Here is a 19741-nt window from a genome sequence, read left to right as displayed (position 1 = left end):
AGGAAATATATGACAGCTGATTTGCATATTATGCAAATTTATAATAGACTTTAGAGGAATACTCCTAAGATCACAGCAGTGGAACAATTCTTTCGCATTTTTTTTTATTTACCCCCTAAAATATGCTTTTTTGACTGGCCTTTCAAGTCTCAGACATGATAAGGTATTGTACGTAGATGTACATTTCGAGATGCCTTTTTTTTTCCTTTTTCATTTGTTCTGTTCAAAAAAGACATCGACGCGGTTCATTAAAAAAAAAAAGTTTCTAGGCCTACTGCAATTTCGAGTTTGATTTATTTAAAAATAAGATAGCTAGCTAGCTGCAACATAAGGATGAATCGTCATTCACACATACCCCAGCCAAACTTTCAGACGAAGAAGAAAGTACGACCAAATATGACGGAAAAACAACCAACTCTCAGGTAACCTTTGTTTGGAGCTGTGGTGTGGGACTATCTCCAGCCCAAGGAGCTCCGCCGCCGCCTTTGCGGCGGCGCTCTCTGGGGTTAGTGTGGGACCTGAGCTGAATCAGTCTCAGCTCCCCCGTGGCCTCGGTCTCGGATCGGATTCGGGCTAACCGAAAAGAGCTTCTCTCGATCGCTGGCTCCTCTTTTAGGTGCACAGTAGCCCAAATTTTCTGTCTCTTTCGTTCGTTAAGCCTCTTATTTGGGTAGGGTCGGCTCTAGACCGAATTTTCAGTCTCTTTCGTTCGTTAAAAATTAAGCCTCCTATTTGGGTAGGGTCGGCTCTCTCTTAGATCTCTCTTTAGAGACAGAGCCGACGTCGACCCTACCCAAATAAGAGGCTTAACGTACGAAAGAGTACGCATAACCAGTAGGGGCACTGGTCCAAGAATGAGGATCGTCCTCATAAACAAGGATATCCTCATAAACGAGGACAAAATGCGTCCTCAAAAATAAGGGTTGTCTGCATTTTTGAGGACGTTTTTTTTCCATCGGCGCTCTGGGGGTTTCATGTTACAGAACGGCCTGCTGGCGATGCCAAAAATGGATTCCCCGGGGGAAAATAACCCTAGTTCACCGTCTACTTTTATGGGTTGTCCGTCTTCCCAAGGATTTATTGCTTATAATGTGAAAGTCTCTGTACAATGTCAATGTAAAATGCATCAAGAAAATCATTGCAGAATCTGTTTTTTGCATCGCCAATGCACCGATCAAAAATATGAAACGTCTGCAAAAATGCAGACGGTCCTTATTTTTGAGGACGCATCGGTCCGTGTTTACGAAGACGATCCTCGTTTATGAAGACGATCCTTATTCTCGGACCAGCGCCCCTACTGATAACGGCAAGGCGATTTTTTTTTTGGGGTGCTATTTTGAACCCCCGTAAGTGATGTTTTCCTGGCATCTACGAACATCTACTAATACTGTGTGGGTCTGGACACATAATCAGGATAATGGCGTTTTCTATGCACATCACATTTTTACTTGGCAGCCCAGGGGGGGGGGGGGACCCCTAACCCCCCCCTTAGATCCGCCCATGTTGCCATATCCTTCCACAACGTCTTCCTATTCTTCTCAATATTGATTAAATGGTCGAGGTTCATTTTGCTGGTCTTTTTGAATCACAAGAATTCAGAGGATTCACGCTTTTCGCAACGAAAAACTTCTCTAATAATAATAATAATATTTAATTTTTATATAGCACTTATTACAAATGACCATGTTTCAGCCCGTGTGCGATCGCCTCCAGCTCCAGCTGCGCAGTATAGCCACTGCTGACGGCCGCACTGTGCTGCGAGCTTCCGTTGTTTGTATCGGTATTACTGGGAGATATAGCGCCATCCTCCGGCGAATAAGCGTACATTTCTTTACAATAAATGGCGGCCTTTACAATCTAGAGTAGAAACCGACAAATTCGAGCGAGAAATCTTGCACGCTTATCTAAGTTCCATTTCATTGGTTTAAAGTTTGAAAATTGAAACTCAATATTGTGTTAAAGTTATAACAGAAAATATAATCTTTATTTTATAATTCCACGGGGGCGATTTTTAATTTTACAATCACCCCCGTGAGCAACCTGACGGAGGCGATTATGTAGCTCAACGGGGGCGAATCGCCCATCGCCCCCGTGTATTTTGAGCGCTGCCTGGGGCGGTATTCTGAACATTGTTGTAAGTTTTGTGTTATCTTTTGTTGTATCTTCCAGAGATAATACAGCGCTAAATATTGTTGTAAGTTGGTATTCTGAAAATCATTTTATCCCTGTGTTATCTCTTGAAGGACCGCCTCTAAGGCTCTATCTTATCTTTGACATGCCTATTTTTATGACCCTACGCTACCAATCAAGATCAATTTTATATACCGGTAAGAATATGATAAGTAGGTCAATCAAGGCAATATAAATACTTTATGCCATATCTGAAGATGCGCCCGCCCAGCGCATACTAACTAATCTTGGGCGTAATTAGTTAATTGAGCGCTTATTATGCGCGTCATCAAATGCGCTGTGGCACGTGGATCATGAAGATAAGTTAGTGGTAGGGTGTCTTAACGATTTTTCAATTTTCCCTTGTTTTTCACCATCATGGTTGGATAATTGAAAAAAACCACTCAGGAGAAAACATTTCAAATTTCAAGGCTCACTGATGTTTCTATCAAAAGATACAGCTCCCCAAAATATAGGCAATATTCATTTAATTTTTGTCCAGATGGACAAAAAAGTGGTACACAGCGAGTTATCCCTTGGGACTAGAGCATGGATATGTATCCCGGTATTCCTTACAGCTGGCCTACTGAAATTGGTAAATCTCTGAGTTACGATGGAAACAATGTTTAAATCGCTGTTTTGATCAAGATATTAGTAGAGTTCAGAGTCGAGTCCCTTTGGGGAATATAGAGAAAAACCGGCTCTTTCATATGACAGCTCACTTACATTGTATGGAGTATCACCTTCAGGATCACGAGCAGTATTGGTTTGAATCTCAATTTGGTAATAAAAACATTGACCAATTTTGCATGAGCGCGCAATGCACATTGACTGCATAGGAATGTGTGCAATCTCTATGGCAAGGATTTTAGCACACAAAACCAAGTGCGCGATCAGACACCCTATTAGTGGTTAAGAAACATCACAGAGATGAGAGCATTAAAATTGTCATATCCTAGCATGTAATTTCCTAGAAAGTTCTCATCTGTGATGTCTCCGGTCAACACACAATCTTCTTCTAACTCGTCAATTGGCACAAAGTTGATCTGGCCAAGGAAGATTGCTGCCATTATATCACCACAAAAGATATAACAACCAGGGTTGTTTGATTTAAATCATGTCGATTTAAATCATGATTTAAATCGCGATTTAAATCACTTGATTTTTTTCAAAAAAATCACTGATTTAAATCAACTTTTATGAAAAAAATTAGTTTTCTCTATTTTCTCTTCTTCTTAACAGATACTTTCAATGTAATCATTTTCATTTCTGTTCCACATGCTTTAGAGATACTTTAAAAGAATGATACACCCTCATGGAGTCTGATTTAACACCACTATTTTATTTTCAAATTGTAAAACAAGCAAAACTGATGAAACAACAAGTTTCTAACGAAGTAATGATAAATAACTCTCTGTATGTACACCAAACTGTTAAATCTTCAATAAAATAATATATAAAATCTACAAAGGTGCTCAAAGTCCACAACTTGGATACTTTTACAAAACAGCTGAACTACTTGTATGTACCTCCTTCTTGTTACTATTAATACCCATTCTTTCAATTACTTAAGTTGAAGGCATATGTGTACATTTGATAAGAATTACATGTATATTTGCATGCTTGTGTATTTTCTTATCAATACCCATACATTCAATTACACAATTTCAAAGTACACATGTATACTTAATAAGTAATAATTTAAAAATGGGAAAGTTGCTGGGCAAGTGTTACTGTATGCAGCAATACAACTGCTGTGCTTGCTTGTTCATGTAATAGTTTGAAAAAACAGCACATCAATGATGTGGTGGACAGTGGTGCTTATCCTGCATCTTGCAACGAAATTTATTGAAGTTTTATTTGGAACTGAGGTTACACTGTAATGAAAACATAAAATGTGTATTTTGTTACAAGCATATCAGGAAGTGCCTATTGCAAATCTGGTTAAATATTACATTCAAATTAGATGTTAACGTACAGTTGTGACTTGCGAATGCTTTGTATACCAGATGTAGCTCTAGAGTTGCAAACCCTATTTCTGTGGAAACAAGTCTTAATATGATAAAGCTTTACAATGGTCTAGGAAATATTCCTAGCTAAAATCCCCCATGTGATAATTCTAGGAAATATTCCCAGCTAGAATTCCCAAGGGCAGTATAAGAACCCTAACAGGCCTTTAATAATGTCAATTTTGTTGGAAATTCTCAAGTTCTTTGAGTACTTCATGCATTGGAGTAACACTTCGGATGTTTTGAACTGACTGATATAAAAATTTCAAGAGTTTAAATGTATACATAATACATAACGTTACTTGGGCTTCCATAAAATGTCCCTCTCTATAATGCAAATAAATAGAAAAAAAAAAAAAAAAATTACCTGTATATAAGTGGATTATTGTGTCAAATAGTACAATACACAATGTTCAAAAGACTACTTGACCACTATTATTGGTGTAAAACAGTTTAAATATAGTCTAAAACTTGTTAAGTGTGACCATTATTTTTCGTTGGAAAAAAATCAAAAAAATCTGATTTAAATCATAAAAATCCGATTTAAATTAAAAAAATCAACAACCCTGATAACAACCCCCTGCCCCTACCTAATGTAAATATTGTTGTAAATCCAATGCCAGATAAGAGATAACAGATACAAACATTTTCAGAATACCAATTATCTTGTCATACGCAAATGAGGATTAAGAGCCATTTTATTAATAATATGCACAATTACAAGCACACAACAGTTTGAGCCCAGTTTGAGATGAGAGAAAAGATACAACAAAAGTTACAACAATTGTCAGAATACTATCTTTATCTTATCTTCAAAGATACAACAATAGTAGAGATAACACAGGGTTCAGAATACAGCCCCTGGTCTACCATAGAAAAGTCGCTGAAGATTGAACAGTTTGTAATTGCAGACCAAAGAGAATGGCGACAATTTTCGTGTAGATATTTTTCTAGATATTTTCTCTTTTCTATCATAATATTGACACAAATCGTAGCATATTATGTTTTAAATTAATATTTAAACTGTTACTCTGAGTCATAAAATATCTTGCTTTCATACTATTCTAAACTAGAAATAAAATTAGGGTTTCTTTGGATTATATATGAGTTATGGTATGCTCTTACTTCCAAATTATATGCTCGTTGCCAAAGCAACCTTGAGTTTCGTCAATTACCAATTCTTAGATGTTTTTAATAACAAATTGGATGTTAGTAACCTTTGTGCTTCCCCTCTCTCAGATAGAGTTAGTTTCGACCCCCAGGATCCACAGAATAGTTTTCTCTCACACAGTCTTAGTTTCAGTTTGTTATGTAGTAATATTCTGTTTTTAAACTTTCTGTTAAGCCACTTTCGATAGATGCAGAAAAACAGGAGAAACAGAGCAAAATGAGTTTGAGGAAAATGGGATCACAAATAAGGAAGTTATGATTTTTTTTTTTAAAGTATGAAAAAGTATGGAGAGCAATGAAAATCACTACACAAATTGCCAAATTGGTTATCAGTTTGTGACATTGTTGCCTAACTTTTTATCAATTGGTTTATATACAGTACTCTTATCCCATTAATTCCCCTTTTTATCCCCATGCCTTTTCTTAGGTTCTATGATTTGTTTCATATTGCATGCATCTTTTATGAACTTTGACAAATTGATACTATTTTTTTAGTACTGTATTATATTCATAATTATTAATTTTCATATAAATAGTTTATTAAAATTCACATTTTTCAGGATTTAACAATAAACAAAATATATATTTATAACGCATCCATACAACTTGGATGCTGGTGTGAGGAAATAAAATTCTTAAGGGGAAAATGGGAAATTTATATTATCAATATAAAGAAAACAGTGACTAGTGGATATAATGAGGCAATGACATCACAAACTCATGAGTGAGTTGTCAATTTGTCTTGAGATTTTCAGAGTTTTTAATGCCATTAAAAACTCAAAACTTTCTTATTAGTTATCCGATTTTGCTCAAACCTTTTTTTGATTGGTTTGTCTGATTGTTCTGCTTCTATTGAAGTACATGTAAGTAATGATTGGAGTGGACTTGCCCTTTAACAGTCTGTGTGCCAATTTTTTTTTCTTTAAGAAAAAGCCCAATGTAGTCTTAGTGGAACAACTGAATATCAGAGACTATGATTATTAGACATGTAGGCCCCATAGAAGAGGCCACAAACTTTTAAAGTTTTTGTCCTTTTTTTCTGAAGTAATTGTTTGTATATTGGTCCTTGCTCTCTCCTCTCGATCTTGCCCATCTCACTCTCTTTCCATTTCTATGAAGTTAACTCACAGCTGTTCTGCTTTGTACGCTATTTAATTCAGTAGCATCAAATTCTCGTCTTCTCTAGCTGCCAGTGCCTTCCATGGTTTTCACTAGTAAATAAATAATGAAACTATGAAAGCATAAATATATAAAATAAATGAATGTATAATTAAATATTTAAGTAAAGCCAAGAACTAATTGAATTAGGTGGTCTGTCTTCAAGTCTTACATTATGATAGATTATAATATTTACTATATTGAGAAAGGGAGAAGTTATATAGACATGTAAACAATGATGATCATCATGATGATCATCATGATGATCATGATGATGATGATCTTGATAGTAATGGGGATGACGATGATGATGATGATGATGATGATGATGATGATGATTATCATCAACAGACCACGATGACATCAGACTGAAAAAAATGAGAGAACATTTAGATAGTATATAGTCTCAGCTACAACATACTCAAAAATCAACAAAAATCAAGCCGAAATAACGGCGATATTGGTCACAAAAGACAAGAATGTAGAATCCAGATTTGAGAAAAAGTCATCTCCCATAAGGATTACACGCCAAAAGTAATGGATCAAGTGATAATAGGGTAATATTAAAGTAAATATGGTTGTTTATTACATTATTTGCGATTGTACGTGTTTTAATATTCAAAGGAGATGGTACAGTGAAAGGTCAAAAAGAAAAAAAAGTGAAGAAAAAAAATTGTTGGAAACGCCCGGACTCGAACCAGGGACCTCGAGGTCGGAAGTCAAGTGCGTTACCGATATACCAAAACATTTCCAATAGAGATTACACGTAAACTGAAAATTGAATTCTCAAAGCCCACTTTGTAAGTGAAATATGAGCATGATCCCGGCATCTGATCGAAAAATAAAGGGCACACTTGTGATAGCTTATTGTCTCAGCTACAACATACTCAAAGCTCAGCGTAAACAAAGAAAAAACGACGGAGATATTGCTCGCGAAAGACGAGAATGTAGATCCAGTTTTGAGAAAAAGTCATGTCCCATAGAGAATACACGCAAAATGTGAAAAATTGACATGCCTCCATTGCAAAAATATGCCATGATGCCTTTGTCAAAATGAAATATAGTGTAACTAAATTTGTAGAGAATATTCTCAGGTAGAACATATCAAAATTTGAAAGAAAATTGATCAATATTTACAGAGATACAATCAATTTTGCAAAAATCTGCTGACGTCATAATATGCAAATTGAAATTTTGAGTTCGGAGGCCATTATGATGACGTCATGAGTTAATTGAGGGTCAAATGAGACATGAAATCATATCTCCAACTCATGCTTTTTCCAATCATGATATAAAAGTTGGGGGTCAAACGACTATCTGAAGAGCTATTTCGATTTTTAAAATGGCATGTTTTTGATCAAATTTGCATTATATTTCCCATAGCAGCACGCGCGGATTTTGAAGTTTGACGCGCGCTCACGGCCTTATGAAAGGTCAAGAGTGACTGAAATTAATGCAAATTGTCATTTACGGTAAGAGAAATCTAAATCATGTAAAAAATTTGAATTTGACCTTTTACGCGCGTTGTGAGCGCGCGCAACGCGCGCGGGGACACGTACGGACGGAAAATTTTGAAATGCTTAAAATGACCTGATTCGTACTCTCCTTTAATAGTTGAAGGATTTTGAGCATTTTAAAATTTTGATGCATGCGTACGCGCGCGTCGTGACCTCTATGTGACCTTTGATGACATGACCTGTTGACCCTTGACTTGAAATATATGTGATATGAACTTGATGACCTTTGCTGATGCATCATGAAGATATGATGGATAATGTCATTTCACAAAATGGCGCTTGGATGACGTCACAATGACCTGATGACCTTGAAAAGGTTACTGTCACGTCTCATGACAATGACCTATGACTGTGTCAAAATTAAAAGAAATTAACACAACCGATCTTGAGTTATCCTGTAAACAAAAAACGGGGAGAAATAAAAATAAAGAATAATAAAGAAAGAAAATTCTGACGAAAACAATAGGTGATCTGTCGATATCGACAGACCACCTAAATAGGTGGTATTATGTTAAACAATTGAATAAATAACTGAATGAATAAAAACTTATAAAAGAAATATTAAGAACATATTACAAATGTAATGAGGAATTAATATAAACTTTAAAAATGTATGAATGAATAAAAAAAATGAGTGAACGTAATTATCTAAATCAATCAATCAGTCATCTTATTTCTTGTTTGTTCGATCTTATGTTTAATCCTTTGTTTGATCCTATGTTTGACCTTATGTATGTTTGATCTCACTCTCATTTTTATTTTTATTATAAATGCATGGTTTATTGAATAAAGAACAGTTGTATAGTTGTGTGTTTATTATAAGTTTTGGTAAATCATTTTTTAGTCAGACTATGATGCGCTTGGAGACACCCGTATTAAGTGCCTAATAAATATTGTGTATTATTATTATAAATAAAATAAAGTGTCTCTTTAAAGTACATATGCTTATTTTCCCCCTTCATTTACTTTGATAAAGGTGTGTGATGAAAATGTTGATACAGTGTTTACTTTAAAAACAAATAAAGGGTACTGTAAGACTGAAAAGTCACGCAAATTGTTTACATTAAATGTTGCACAGTATGTTCTTTCAAAAAGATACCACCAGCAATGTAATATAAAATGATGAGATGAATAAGTTCATTTATAGAGAGCCAAATTGATGTATGTTCATTGTTATAGCATGCTTTGATAGGTGCCTTGATTTGCATCTGATTATATTTACTTGTGTTGTTTCAGTTATTCTAAGCTGAAAGTTGAGGTTTCTTCGCTCCAAGAAGAGAATAGAGATCTAAAACAGAAGGTGGCAAAACACCAAGCTGCTACCTCTTCATCAAAGGTAAATTTTATTTTACCCCTAAAAACCATTCATAATGTTTTTATTTGATTAGTTAAATAATAGCTGTGTATTGTTTAGTGATTGTAATTAACAGTGTCATTTCACTGAGGTTAATTTCTATGCTAGAAATGTCTACTGCCGTTACTGGTAGTGCAAATGATTTTGATAAATTGTTTTTTTTTTCCCCCACATATTATGCAAGTTATGCTATTAACCTACGGATAGTATAATTGATCACATTAGATAAAGTATTTGTTAGCAAGTATCCTATTGGCTAAAAAGGTGTCACTTGACACTCAACAAGTTGTTATATGTGGTCGAGTGTAGCACGTACTAGCGCTACAGTGAATTAGACTGCACACCTCTCTCCCTTGTGCGTACACATTGTTTTAGGAAAGGCAGGAGAAATGCCAGTAGACTATTGTCCTGAATAAATTTGAATAAACAATGTTTATTTCGTCAATCTAAGCCAAACAAATCTATTTTATATGTTTTTACATCTCAAACTTTTTTTTTTTTTAAATTCTTGTTTAGGTATATTGATTTTGTTACATTGGATGAGGAAGAGGCTTGTTAGTTTTCACATCTGTATTAGATATATTATATAGAACTTTAATACAGACAGCTGTTTTAGACCTACAGAAGGAAAACAAAGAGCTGAAACAGAGACCGGATGATTAAGATAAACCTGAATAAACAATGGTTATTTTGTCAATCTTAGCCAAACTAATCTATTTATATGTTTTTACATCTTAAACATGTTTTTGTTGTTGTATATTCTTGTTTAAGTTAGTAAAGTATATCGAAACTGTTACATCGGATGAGGAGGGGGGTTGTTGTTGGTTTTCACATCTGTATTTGATTTATTATATCAACCCTTTAATACAGACAGCTGTTTTAGACCTACAGAAGGAGAACAAAGAGCTGAAACAGAGACTGGAGGAAGACGATAAGCAACATAAAGGTGATTCATAGTGTTTGATTGGAGAAAGAATTATGTCTATGATAGTAAGATGTAAAATACCATTAAACCAGCTTTAGAATCATGTAATATATTATTTTTATATTTTGATTTTGATTTGATTTGATTTTCTTCTGCATTTATAAGTACACTGGTTTTCGATAACAATAGTAATATAAAATACTATAAGTTTTTTCTGACAGTGAATCAAAAATAAGCAAATACATACAATTGTTATTTTCAAAACAGAATGATAAACCTGTCATGAATACTAAATTTCATCAAACATTAAAAAAATTATTTGCAGAAGAAGGACTGTCATTGTAAGCAGATTGCTTGAAAATAAAACAACCCCAAACAAAACTCATGAAATAGGTTAACACATTTATTAAGCAGAATGGATAAGTAATTGAAAATACAAAACATAAGGAGATATTGACAATGCAGATGAGGATGACACTGAGGATGATGATGATGATTCGAATGATGATGTTGATGATGATGATGATGATGATGATGATGATGATGATGATGATGATTCGAATGAAGGAAGAGATGACGTTATGGTAAAGATTGAAGAGTTGACACAGAAATTTTACCTTGAATATTCTGATAATAACATTGTTTTAACTTTTGCCTTGAATGAGTAGAGGGAGCATCATGATTTAATAGATTCTGGGAGAGAGTTCCATAGGGCTGGAGCATGGTGTCTTATGGATCTATTATGGGCAATAAGTAATTTAGGGTTGACTAGCTAGATGAAAATTTGAGGGATTACAGGTAGGGTAAGAGTGAATGGCTTTATTTATAGCGTAAAAGTTGTGTACCATCCATGCCAAGAGGGTTACCATCATGCCCAAAGACATTATCAATACGGCAACATATAAAAGGTCGAAATGAAAGAAATCTAGGATCATCCCTTGCCACCTAGATTTCTTTCATTTCAAAACTTTTATATGTTGCCATATTGATAATTCTTTATTTACTATTTTTTGTTAGCCTAGAACTTTTAAGATCTACCTCACACCATTTTTTTTCTCTTATAAAATACACATTTTGTCTCTTATAAAATACACCTTTTTTCATCATTGCTTTGTTTTATGGAAGTTTCTCTTTAACTGATAAATTTCACCTGTTGATATTACACTCACTTACTGTGCATGAACTGAAAATCTAGAATTTCTCAATATGCATCTGATATTACCACCTTGATCAAACTGATGGGAACATTTAATAAAGGCAATGAAATTAATGTATTTAATGTTAAGATGACATGAGGGAAAATCAGACCAGGAGTGCTCACCAAGATATTCTACAAATCTAGAAATACTCTTTCAAAAACATACAAATTAAAAAACCCACACTTTTGTCTAGTACTGTATACAAAGTTGACCTAACTGATGCAGAAACAAGACAAAAGAAAGGCATAATCCCCTTCTAATACATGAAATAATGTTTGCCTGAAATTCAGAATTTAGAGCAGATTTTCTTTTCTTTTTTACATACTTGTACTGTAAGGTAATTTTTCTCTTTTCTTTATAATGCGAAGTATTACTTTCAGTTTATGTGAATTATGTGAAGTCAAAAGAGTTTTCATCAAAATTTACTGGTGTTGGAAACCCAATACTGCCCTCTTATAGTTCTGGTGAGTTGTGAACAGTGTCATCATGCCTATTTTAAGAACCATGTGTCTATTTATCTACTCAATTACAGCTGATTATAGGAAAAAGAGCCATCTTGTGGCGGAAATGCTGAAACATACTCTTTGATGGATTATCCTGTCAATATCATAGTGCTTGAAATTGCTTTCATAATACATACAATGCTTATGATAAAGTAATTTGTTACAATGCACTGACTGTGATTGATTATTCATTCAACATTATAATGCTTGCACTTGCCTGTACAATGTACTTGTGGTGACTCACAATTTGAATTGTATATCAATTTTAAGTGCTTTTAAGCTGTTGTTAGAAACATAAAAAAGACTTTCCTGAAAATGCAATCAGAGCATTATCACTATAAACATGTTTATTGCATCTTGTTTTTAATAAAAAAAGATGATTTTATATTTTTATCAAAAATGTTCTACAGGAAATGTTCTATTCCTGATATTTTACAATATTCACTGTTACACTCCATATATTTCATAAGCCTTTAAAGAGGGGGAATTCATTGTATAACTGTGCAATAACAGCCTTAAGTAAATGTAGTTATTAGTTTCATCCAGTTTGGGTATACAGTAGATTAAAACATTAATTATTTAGATACATATCTTGTATAATACTGTAGTTTCTGAATCAATGCACTTTATATCATGTTTACCCTTCATTTTTTGTTTCATGTCTAGAGTCTGTGAGCCATTGTCAAGAGGAGACTCAAGGTCTTGAATCAAAACTGTGAGTAATTCAAGCTATTTACACAGGTGCATGATCTATTTAAAAATTACTACCATAGGTATTATATTGTCCTTTAGAGGTCGCCTGATAATAATTGATTCATGTGGATGCCTGCATGAATCTCTAAGGCATCTGCCTGGACAAGGAAAGTAAGTTCCCAACATTGATTCAAACTCATTATACAATGTGCATTGGGTGGTAACACACAAGATACATTTTCAACATTCCTTTTCAGAAAACAATACAACTTGAATTATACATTAATTCACTGCTTTACCTGATTATTTCCTATAAGTTGAACCACAACAGCAAAAGCACTAGGAGAAGCGCTAGTTCAAAAGGTGTAGTAAAAGACAAAAGAAGTACACAAAATATTCTATGAGAGAATCTTGTTTTGACTATAAACGTTTTGAAGAAACAAAAGCTCTTGTAAAATAAAAAAAAGCAACAAAGATCTCACCAAATCAAAGTAAATTACATTTCTTAGATTCACACATTTCAAATCTAAGTTGATTCCTAATAACCAAGTTATACCTAGTCCTAGTCCATTTTACTTCTGTTCATGCACAAATTGGTCTCCATATTGATTTTATTTAGTAACTTTTTGATCTAAGGTTTTACAGGTCAGATTTAGACAGAAGTGTACCATTCACATTAAATGTAGGAAAGTGAATATCTGTCATTCTAAATGTGAACACATTTGTGAATCTACCTACATGTAGTTACAATGATTTTCAAACGTGTATGAGTAAGAACAGGCTCAGCCTGTTGAATTGTCTAAGATAGGGGCGTAGCTAGGTGCAAATACATGGCTTGCTGATGTACATGTACAGAGACCAATCAGAATCCAATAGGATTTTCATACTTCTGAGAGCTGAACCGTGACCTCTGTCTATAGGTTTTCACACTTGAGTAAAGTTCTGTGTCATCACTGTAGTTTATTTAAGTTTTTTTATGAAAACTTTGCGTGTGGTTGCAGATTTGTTTGAATAATGCCACCAGAAAAGATTTTTGTTTACTGTGTTACCAAGGAACCCACCTGAGAGGGGTCTGGTATGAGTTTCTATTGTCATTAAAAAGATTCAAAATGAAACGTGACTATCCTGGTGTTGGTTTATTCTTAAACAAGATAGCGTGCTGATTTTTGCCTCTGCCTACTTGCCGCTCTACATGTCCAAAAGCAGTAATTTCCTCAAATATTAAGACCTCTGTGAATTTACGTGCATTATAAATCAAATTTTGGTAAACAAGGGCTTATTTGGTAGAATTAGGTATCTCAATATGTATAAAAAGCCTATTGAGTATGATGATACATAATTATTCAAATATTTCCTGCATAAAACCCTTTTCCCTCCAAAGGAATCGTCCTTTACTTCACTATGTGAAGGCCAGAAAAGAAAACATAATCAACACATTTATCCATAAATATATATATTTGAAGTCCAATGTACTGTACTATTGTGAAATTTGGTGTACACGGTATGTCTTTGCTCTGTAGAGCAAAGTCATCCAATCATTAGTTTGCAGGTGGCGTCATTCCCAGATCTATACCAACCAATACCATTGATTCATGCACCGGCTGCTAAGCAACACCATGTTTGTTTATTTTTTTTATGTTGAAGACTGTTTCCCCTAGCAACATCATGACGATGCAACCTATGATGCATTGCTGGGGGGATTCATAAGCATATAAGCTATTCATAAGCTTAGACAGTGATTTATCGTAATACCCCCTTGTGTTCTTTTGTATCATCCCACTGAAAAACAGAATCCTAATAAAGGGGGTGCGGTTGGGCATGAGAGTCGTGTGTGGTAAAAGTTTCTTTTTGATATGATTATTAAATATTGATTTATTAGGGAGTAGGTACGTACTTGTACTTAACAACACTTCTAAGATAAATTTCAAACATTTGAAGTTCAAAAAGTTCATTTGCTGATAAGGAGTGTATTAATTTGAGCAGGTGAACAATGTAACAATTTTCATTCCTGTGGTAGTTAAATATTAGAAATGTGGGCACATCTTATTACTACTACACTTCAGATCAGATAATCAGTATGAATCATTATGAATTGATCAGTACATTTGCCTATAGATGATTTCTATTTTAAATAAAAATTATTGTAATTATCCAAAAAAAATTCTATCACTTGTATATTTTTCTCTCTCTGTAAAAATGTAAAAAGTTTAGTAATAATGTATTTTTTCTTCTTCAATATTTGTACATACAAAACCATATCAATGCAGATATCTAAAATAGATAAATGAATGGATAGATAAATAGCCAAACAAAACAGTTAACCAAAGAATGGACTAGGTTTGTGCCAAAATGTGTGCTAACATCTAGCTCCCATTAGCAAATTCACCTTACATGTACATTGGTAAAACAAATAGTATATTGTGTACATTGTGATGTAGATCTAAGACTACATATCACTGTCTATCAAGTTCTTGTTTTTCATGTACATGTACAGTGTGTATATTATTTTTTTCGTGTTTTTGATGTAAATATATTCAGGTAACATGATTTCTGATTTCACTATCGTTTGTAATATACAGTTATCGATGTGATATGTAATTAATTAAGTCATATCAAAAAGACATGGGAATTTTTTGACCTGTCAATGACCTGTCTATATAAGAACCTTGCCTGTAGTGGTCACATCATGATTCCATCAAAGAAGAAATTTGTGCAATAAAACATTTCTAGAAACTCCGCCTTGCCAAAGTACCCACTATGGCCTGTTCATGTATAGACCAATTTGTCTGTATATGTATTTAAACTGTAATACTGTTGTAAGCATTGAGCTAAGTAGCAGACATGCATTCTATCTCAACAGTAAACATAAAATGCAGTTACACTGGCAAAACAGATTTGATGCGTCAAAAAGTGCCATTAGCCTCATGTTTCATCAGTAATGGGCAATAATGTATTGACTGGTTGCCATTGACAACAAAACAAATATAACAAACCTTTTGTGAAAATTATCAATTTTTTAATTCAAGGACATGTTAATGTACACTCATTTTTACTTGGATCTTTAGTTGTATAGTACCAAAGAGAGCTAGAGTGTACCATACCCCCCCCCCAAGACATGTTTTAGAGCTGGAATCATATACTATCGGCCTACATCAATATTCAAAGCAGTAGTATTAGACGTGGCAAGAAAATCACAAGTTAATTTGAGATATCGAGTGTTAGGTGAATCATCTGCTACACAAGAATCTTGTTTACACGTAAATATGAAATTCTAGATATGCTCTTCCATCATTGTTGCATCCAAAATTAATCTATTTGAACCTTATCAGTTTTTTCCAACAACCAAAGAAAGACAAAAGAAATACATTTCTTTCTCAACACCGTCACTAACATTATGTCTACATAGAGGGATTTCCCCAAGTGCTCTTTAAGCACTTTAAAATATGTGTAATTCAAAATCTTTCTCATTCACTTGAAAATGTTCAATACAATTGTACTTTTTAAGAGGAATAAAGCTGATTCTACATAAATTGATTACCATTGTTATATTTCATTGCTTTAGAAAATGTTGCTTACATCTATTTGAAATTGATTGAACCATGAAGTTCTTTCAGATACTTAGTCTTTGTATCGCACTTTAAAATCCAACCAAAGGCATTTAAACAAATAAATATAAATTCATGATTTATTTTAAAGCATTTGTTTTCTCCCCTTTTCTGTCTCTTGTCCTTTTTTCTATATATTTCATTTGTGTGTTTTCTCCTCCCTGTCCTCTTCATTTCCCCCTGTTTATTCCCCTTTTCTCCTCATGTTTCCCCTTTTTTGTGAATTATATATAGTTTTCTTCTTCTTCTCTTTGCAATGATAATTATTCAAGTTATTAAATTTCATGCTTTGAAGTCTTATGACGAATTGTTGTGTGAAGCAGTGTAGAGATGCCTTATGTGTCAGGATTAATAATCCAATAAAACCTATTCATACTAATGCCATTTGAATACTAATTCTTTTTATATGTATTATTGAATGGGTCATTTTATTGAGTGCAATTGTAATCAGCATATCAAGTTGAAATCTCTTTTTTAACCTTTGAAGTACCGGCGTATTTCTTTACACTGTACAATATTAATATCAAGTTAATATCAAGAAATTAAATAATACATTAGAGTAACATGTATGTGCACTTTATTTCACAATAGAAGTATAGGTACTTCAAAAGAAAAAAGGAAAAAAAAAGAAGAAAAGAAAGTGGACACTATTTAAGATTAAGATTTCCAATTGTTGATAAGAAATTGCAATCTTGTAGAGTCAAATTAAAACAATTATAACCATTAAAAAAAAACAATCGCAAGATACAAAGCAGGAGTGGTATGTTGAATGTGTTTGTAAAAGCTATGCAGTCCACAGTTCTACCGTTAACAATACTCTTTGTTATCACATACTTTTATTTTCATTTTTTGAATAAAAATGTCTTTTGAATTTCTACTTGCTCCATTTTTGCACCTTTCTTAATCAGACCTTCTAATGGTTAAATAAATGTGCCCATCCAAGTGTGAAAGACAAAGTTCAAAACTTGGTTTTAATTGATGGTTTATATGAACATTTTGAGCAATAAAAGTGTCCACTTTCTTTTTCTTTTTGCTGAGTGTACATGTGATAACTTGAGTAGCACTTGTTGTTCATTAAACGTTCTCTGCTTCCTAACCAGCATTTTCAAAGCAATCTCTGGCATATTTGTTTCCCCGTTGCCATAGAAAGCTAATTTCCGAAATTGAGGTCACAAGCTCTTCTTGGTGAACATTTCTTTTGGTGGTTCCATAGGACAGTTGAGCACTACTGATAGAAGGTAGAAGTTGTCATGACCACCAAATTGTTTTCATTGGCATAAATGAATTAGTTGCTGACTCAGGCATGTCGTCAATACAAAGGCCTCAAAAGTGAGAACCAATCAAATTATATATCTGACTTTATTAATTGCTTTGTGATATATGTTAAGCTCACTGCCTTAAAGGGACTTGGTAACATTGTTCAGATCAGAGAAAATGAACCTAAGGTAGTGACTTCAATGCCAGATGTACAATGAAAGATAATCTGAAAGTTTGAGTAAATACAGACCATCATTAATAAGATAAAAATTGAGAAATTCTCCTAACTATATTACAATTTAATTACATTTTAGGTGAATGTAAATTGTCACAAAGCAATTAATTGGCTGTACAGTATATACCATTTACCCTTTTACCAGTTACCCACAGTTACCCTCCGAAAGAAAACCATAAATATCTTTGTGGTTTGAGAATTTTTCAGGATCTTTTGCATGTTCGAGGTTTAGTACAGTAAAAGGAATACAATAAATAACATTTCACACAAAAATTACATTTAAAAAAAAATCAACCTTCAACAATGTTACTGAGTCACTTTAAATAGGCTTTTGTAGTGACAGGATGAAAAATCTATCAATTTTGTACTAGTAGGGAGTTCACAAAAGAGAAGGCGTTTAAGGGGAGAAGGTAATTAGGTTAATATGACACGCATGTCGGTTGCTTTGTACAATTTCTGTTGTTGTTTTTCTCGTTGTATGCTCTTCAGATTTGTTCCTGGATATCATTTGAGGTTATTTTCATATTGTTTTCAGCATGTCTGAAAACAAAATTGTACTATCGTTTGTAATATACAGTTATCGATGTGATATGTAATTAATTAAGTCATATCAAAAAGACATGGGAATTTTTTGACCTGTCAATGACCTGTCTATATAAGAACCTTGCCTGTAGTGGTCACATCATGATTCCATCAAAGAAGAAATTTGTGCAATAAAACATTTCTAGAAACTCCACCTTGCTAAAGTACCCACTATGGCCTGTTCATGTATAGACCAATTTGTCTGTATATGTATTTAAACTGTAATACTGTTGTAAGCATTGAGCTAAGTAGCAGACATGCATTCTATCTCAACAGTAAACATAAAATGCAGTTACACTGGCAAAACAGATTTGATGCGTCAAAAAGTGCCATTAGCCTCATGTTTCATCAGTAATGGGCAATAATGTATTGACTGGTTGCCATTGACAACAAAACAAATATAACAAACCTTTTGTGAAAATTATCAATTTTTTAATTCAAGGACATGTTAATGTACACTCATTTTTACTTGGATCTTTAGTTGTATAGTACCAAAGAGAGCTAGAGTGTACCATACCCCCCCCCCCCAAGACATGTTTTAGAGCTGGAATCATATACTGTAGGCCTACATGTACATCAATATTTAAAGCAGTAGTATTAGAAGTGGCAAGAAAATCACAAGTTAATTTGAGATATCAAGTGTTAGGTGAATCATCTGCTACACCAGAATCTTGTTTACACGTAAATATGAAATTCTAGAGCAAAATGTTTTTGGGATATGCTTTTCCATCATTGTGGCATCCAAAAGTAATCTATTTGAACCTTATCAGTTTTTTCCAACAACCAAAGAAAGACAAAAGAAATACATTTCTTTCTCTTCCTCCCTTTTTCTGTCTCTTGTCCTTTTTTCTATATATTTCATTTGTGTGTTTTCTCCTACTTGTCGACTTCATTTCCCCCTGTTTAGTCCCCTTTTCCCCTCACGTTTCCCTTTTTATGCAAATTATATATATCTTTCTTCTTCTTCTCTTTGTAATGATAATTATTCATGATATTCAATTTCATTCTTTGAAGTCTTATGACAAATTGTTGTGTGAGGCAGTGTAGAGATGCCTTATACCTATTCATACTAATGCCATTTGAATACTAATTCTTTTTATATGTATTATTGAATTGGTCATTTTATTGAGTGTAATTGTCATTAGCATATCAAGTTGAATTCTCTTTTTTAACCTTTGAAGTACCAGCATATTTCTTTACACTGTACAATATCAATATCAAGTTTATATAAAAAAATTAAATAATACATTAGAGTAACATGTATGTGCACTTTATCACAATAGAAGTATAGGTACTTCAAAAGAAAAAAGGAAAAAAAAAGAAGAAAAGAAAGTGGACACTATTTAAGATTAAGATTTTAAGATT

General features: G+C 33.5%; 1 protein-coding gene across 1 annotated transcript in view; it reads left to right on the top strand.

Moving 5' to 3' along the window:
* Positions 1 to 256: 256 nt before the first annotated feature.
* The window catches only part of LOC105439525 (huntingtin-interacting protein 1-like), a 30174-nt gene continuing 10689 nt past the window's right edge, over positions 257 to 19741 (top strand). Inside the window, exons 1-4 of the mRNA XM_030999492.1 lie at positions 257 to 422; positions 9260 to 9359; positions 10248 to 10323; positions 12671 to 12719. Of these exons, the coding sequence (XP_030855352.1) occupies positions 334 to 422; positions 9260 to 9359; positions 10248 to 10323; positions 12671 to 12719 (314 nt within the window). The 5' untranslated portion in view covers positions 257 to 333. The remainder of the gene's footprint in view (positions 423 to 9259; positions 9360 to 10247; positions 10324 to 12670; positions 12720 to 19741) is intronic.

The sequence above is a fragment of the Strongylocentrotus purpuratus genome, unplaced genomic scaffold (genome assembly GCF_000002235.5).
Source record: "Strongylocentrotus purpuratus isolate Spur 01 unplaced genomic scaffold, Spur_5.0 spur5_scaffold_5, whole genome shotgun sequence".
NCBI classification, from domain to species: domain Eukaryota; kingdom Metazoa; phylum Echinodermata; class Echinoidea; order Camarodonta; family Strongylocentrotidae; genus Strongylocentrotus; species Strongylocentrotus purpuratus.
This window is presented reverse-complemented; position numbering and strand designations above follow the sequence as displayed.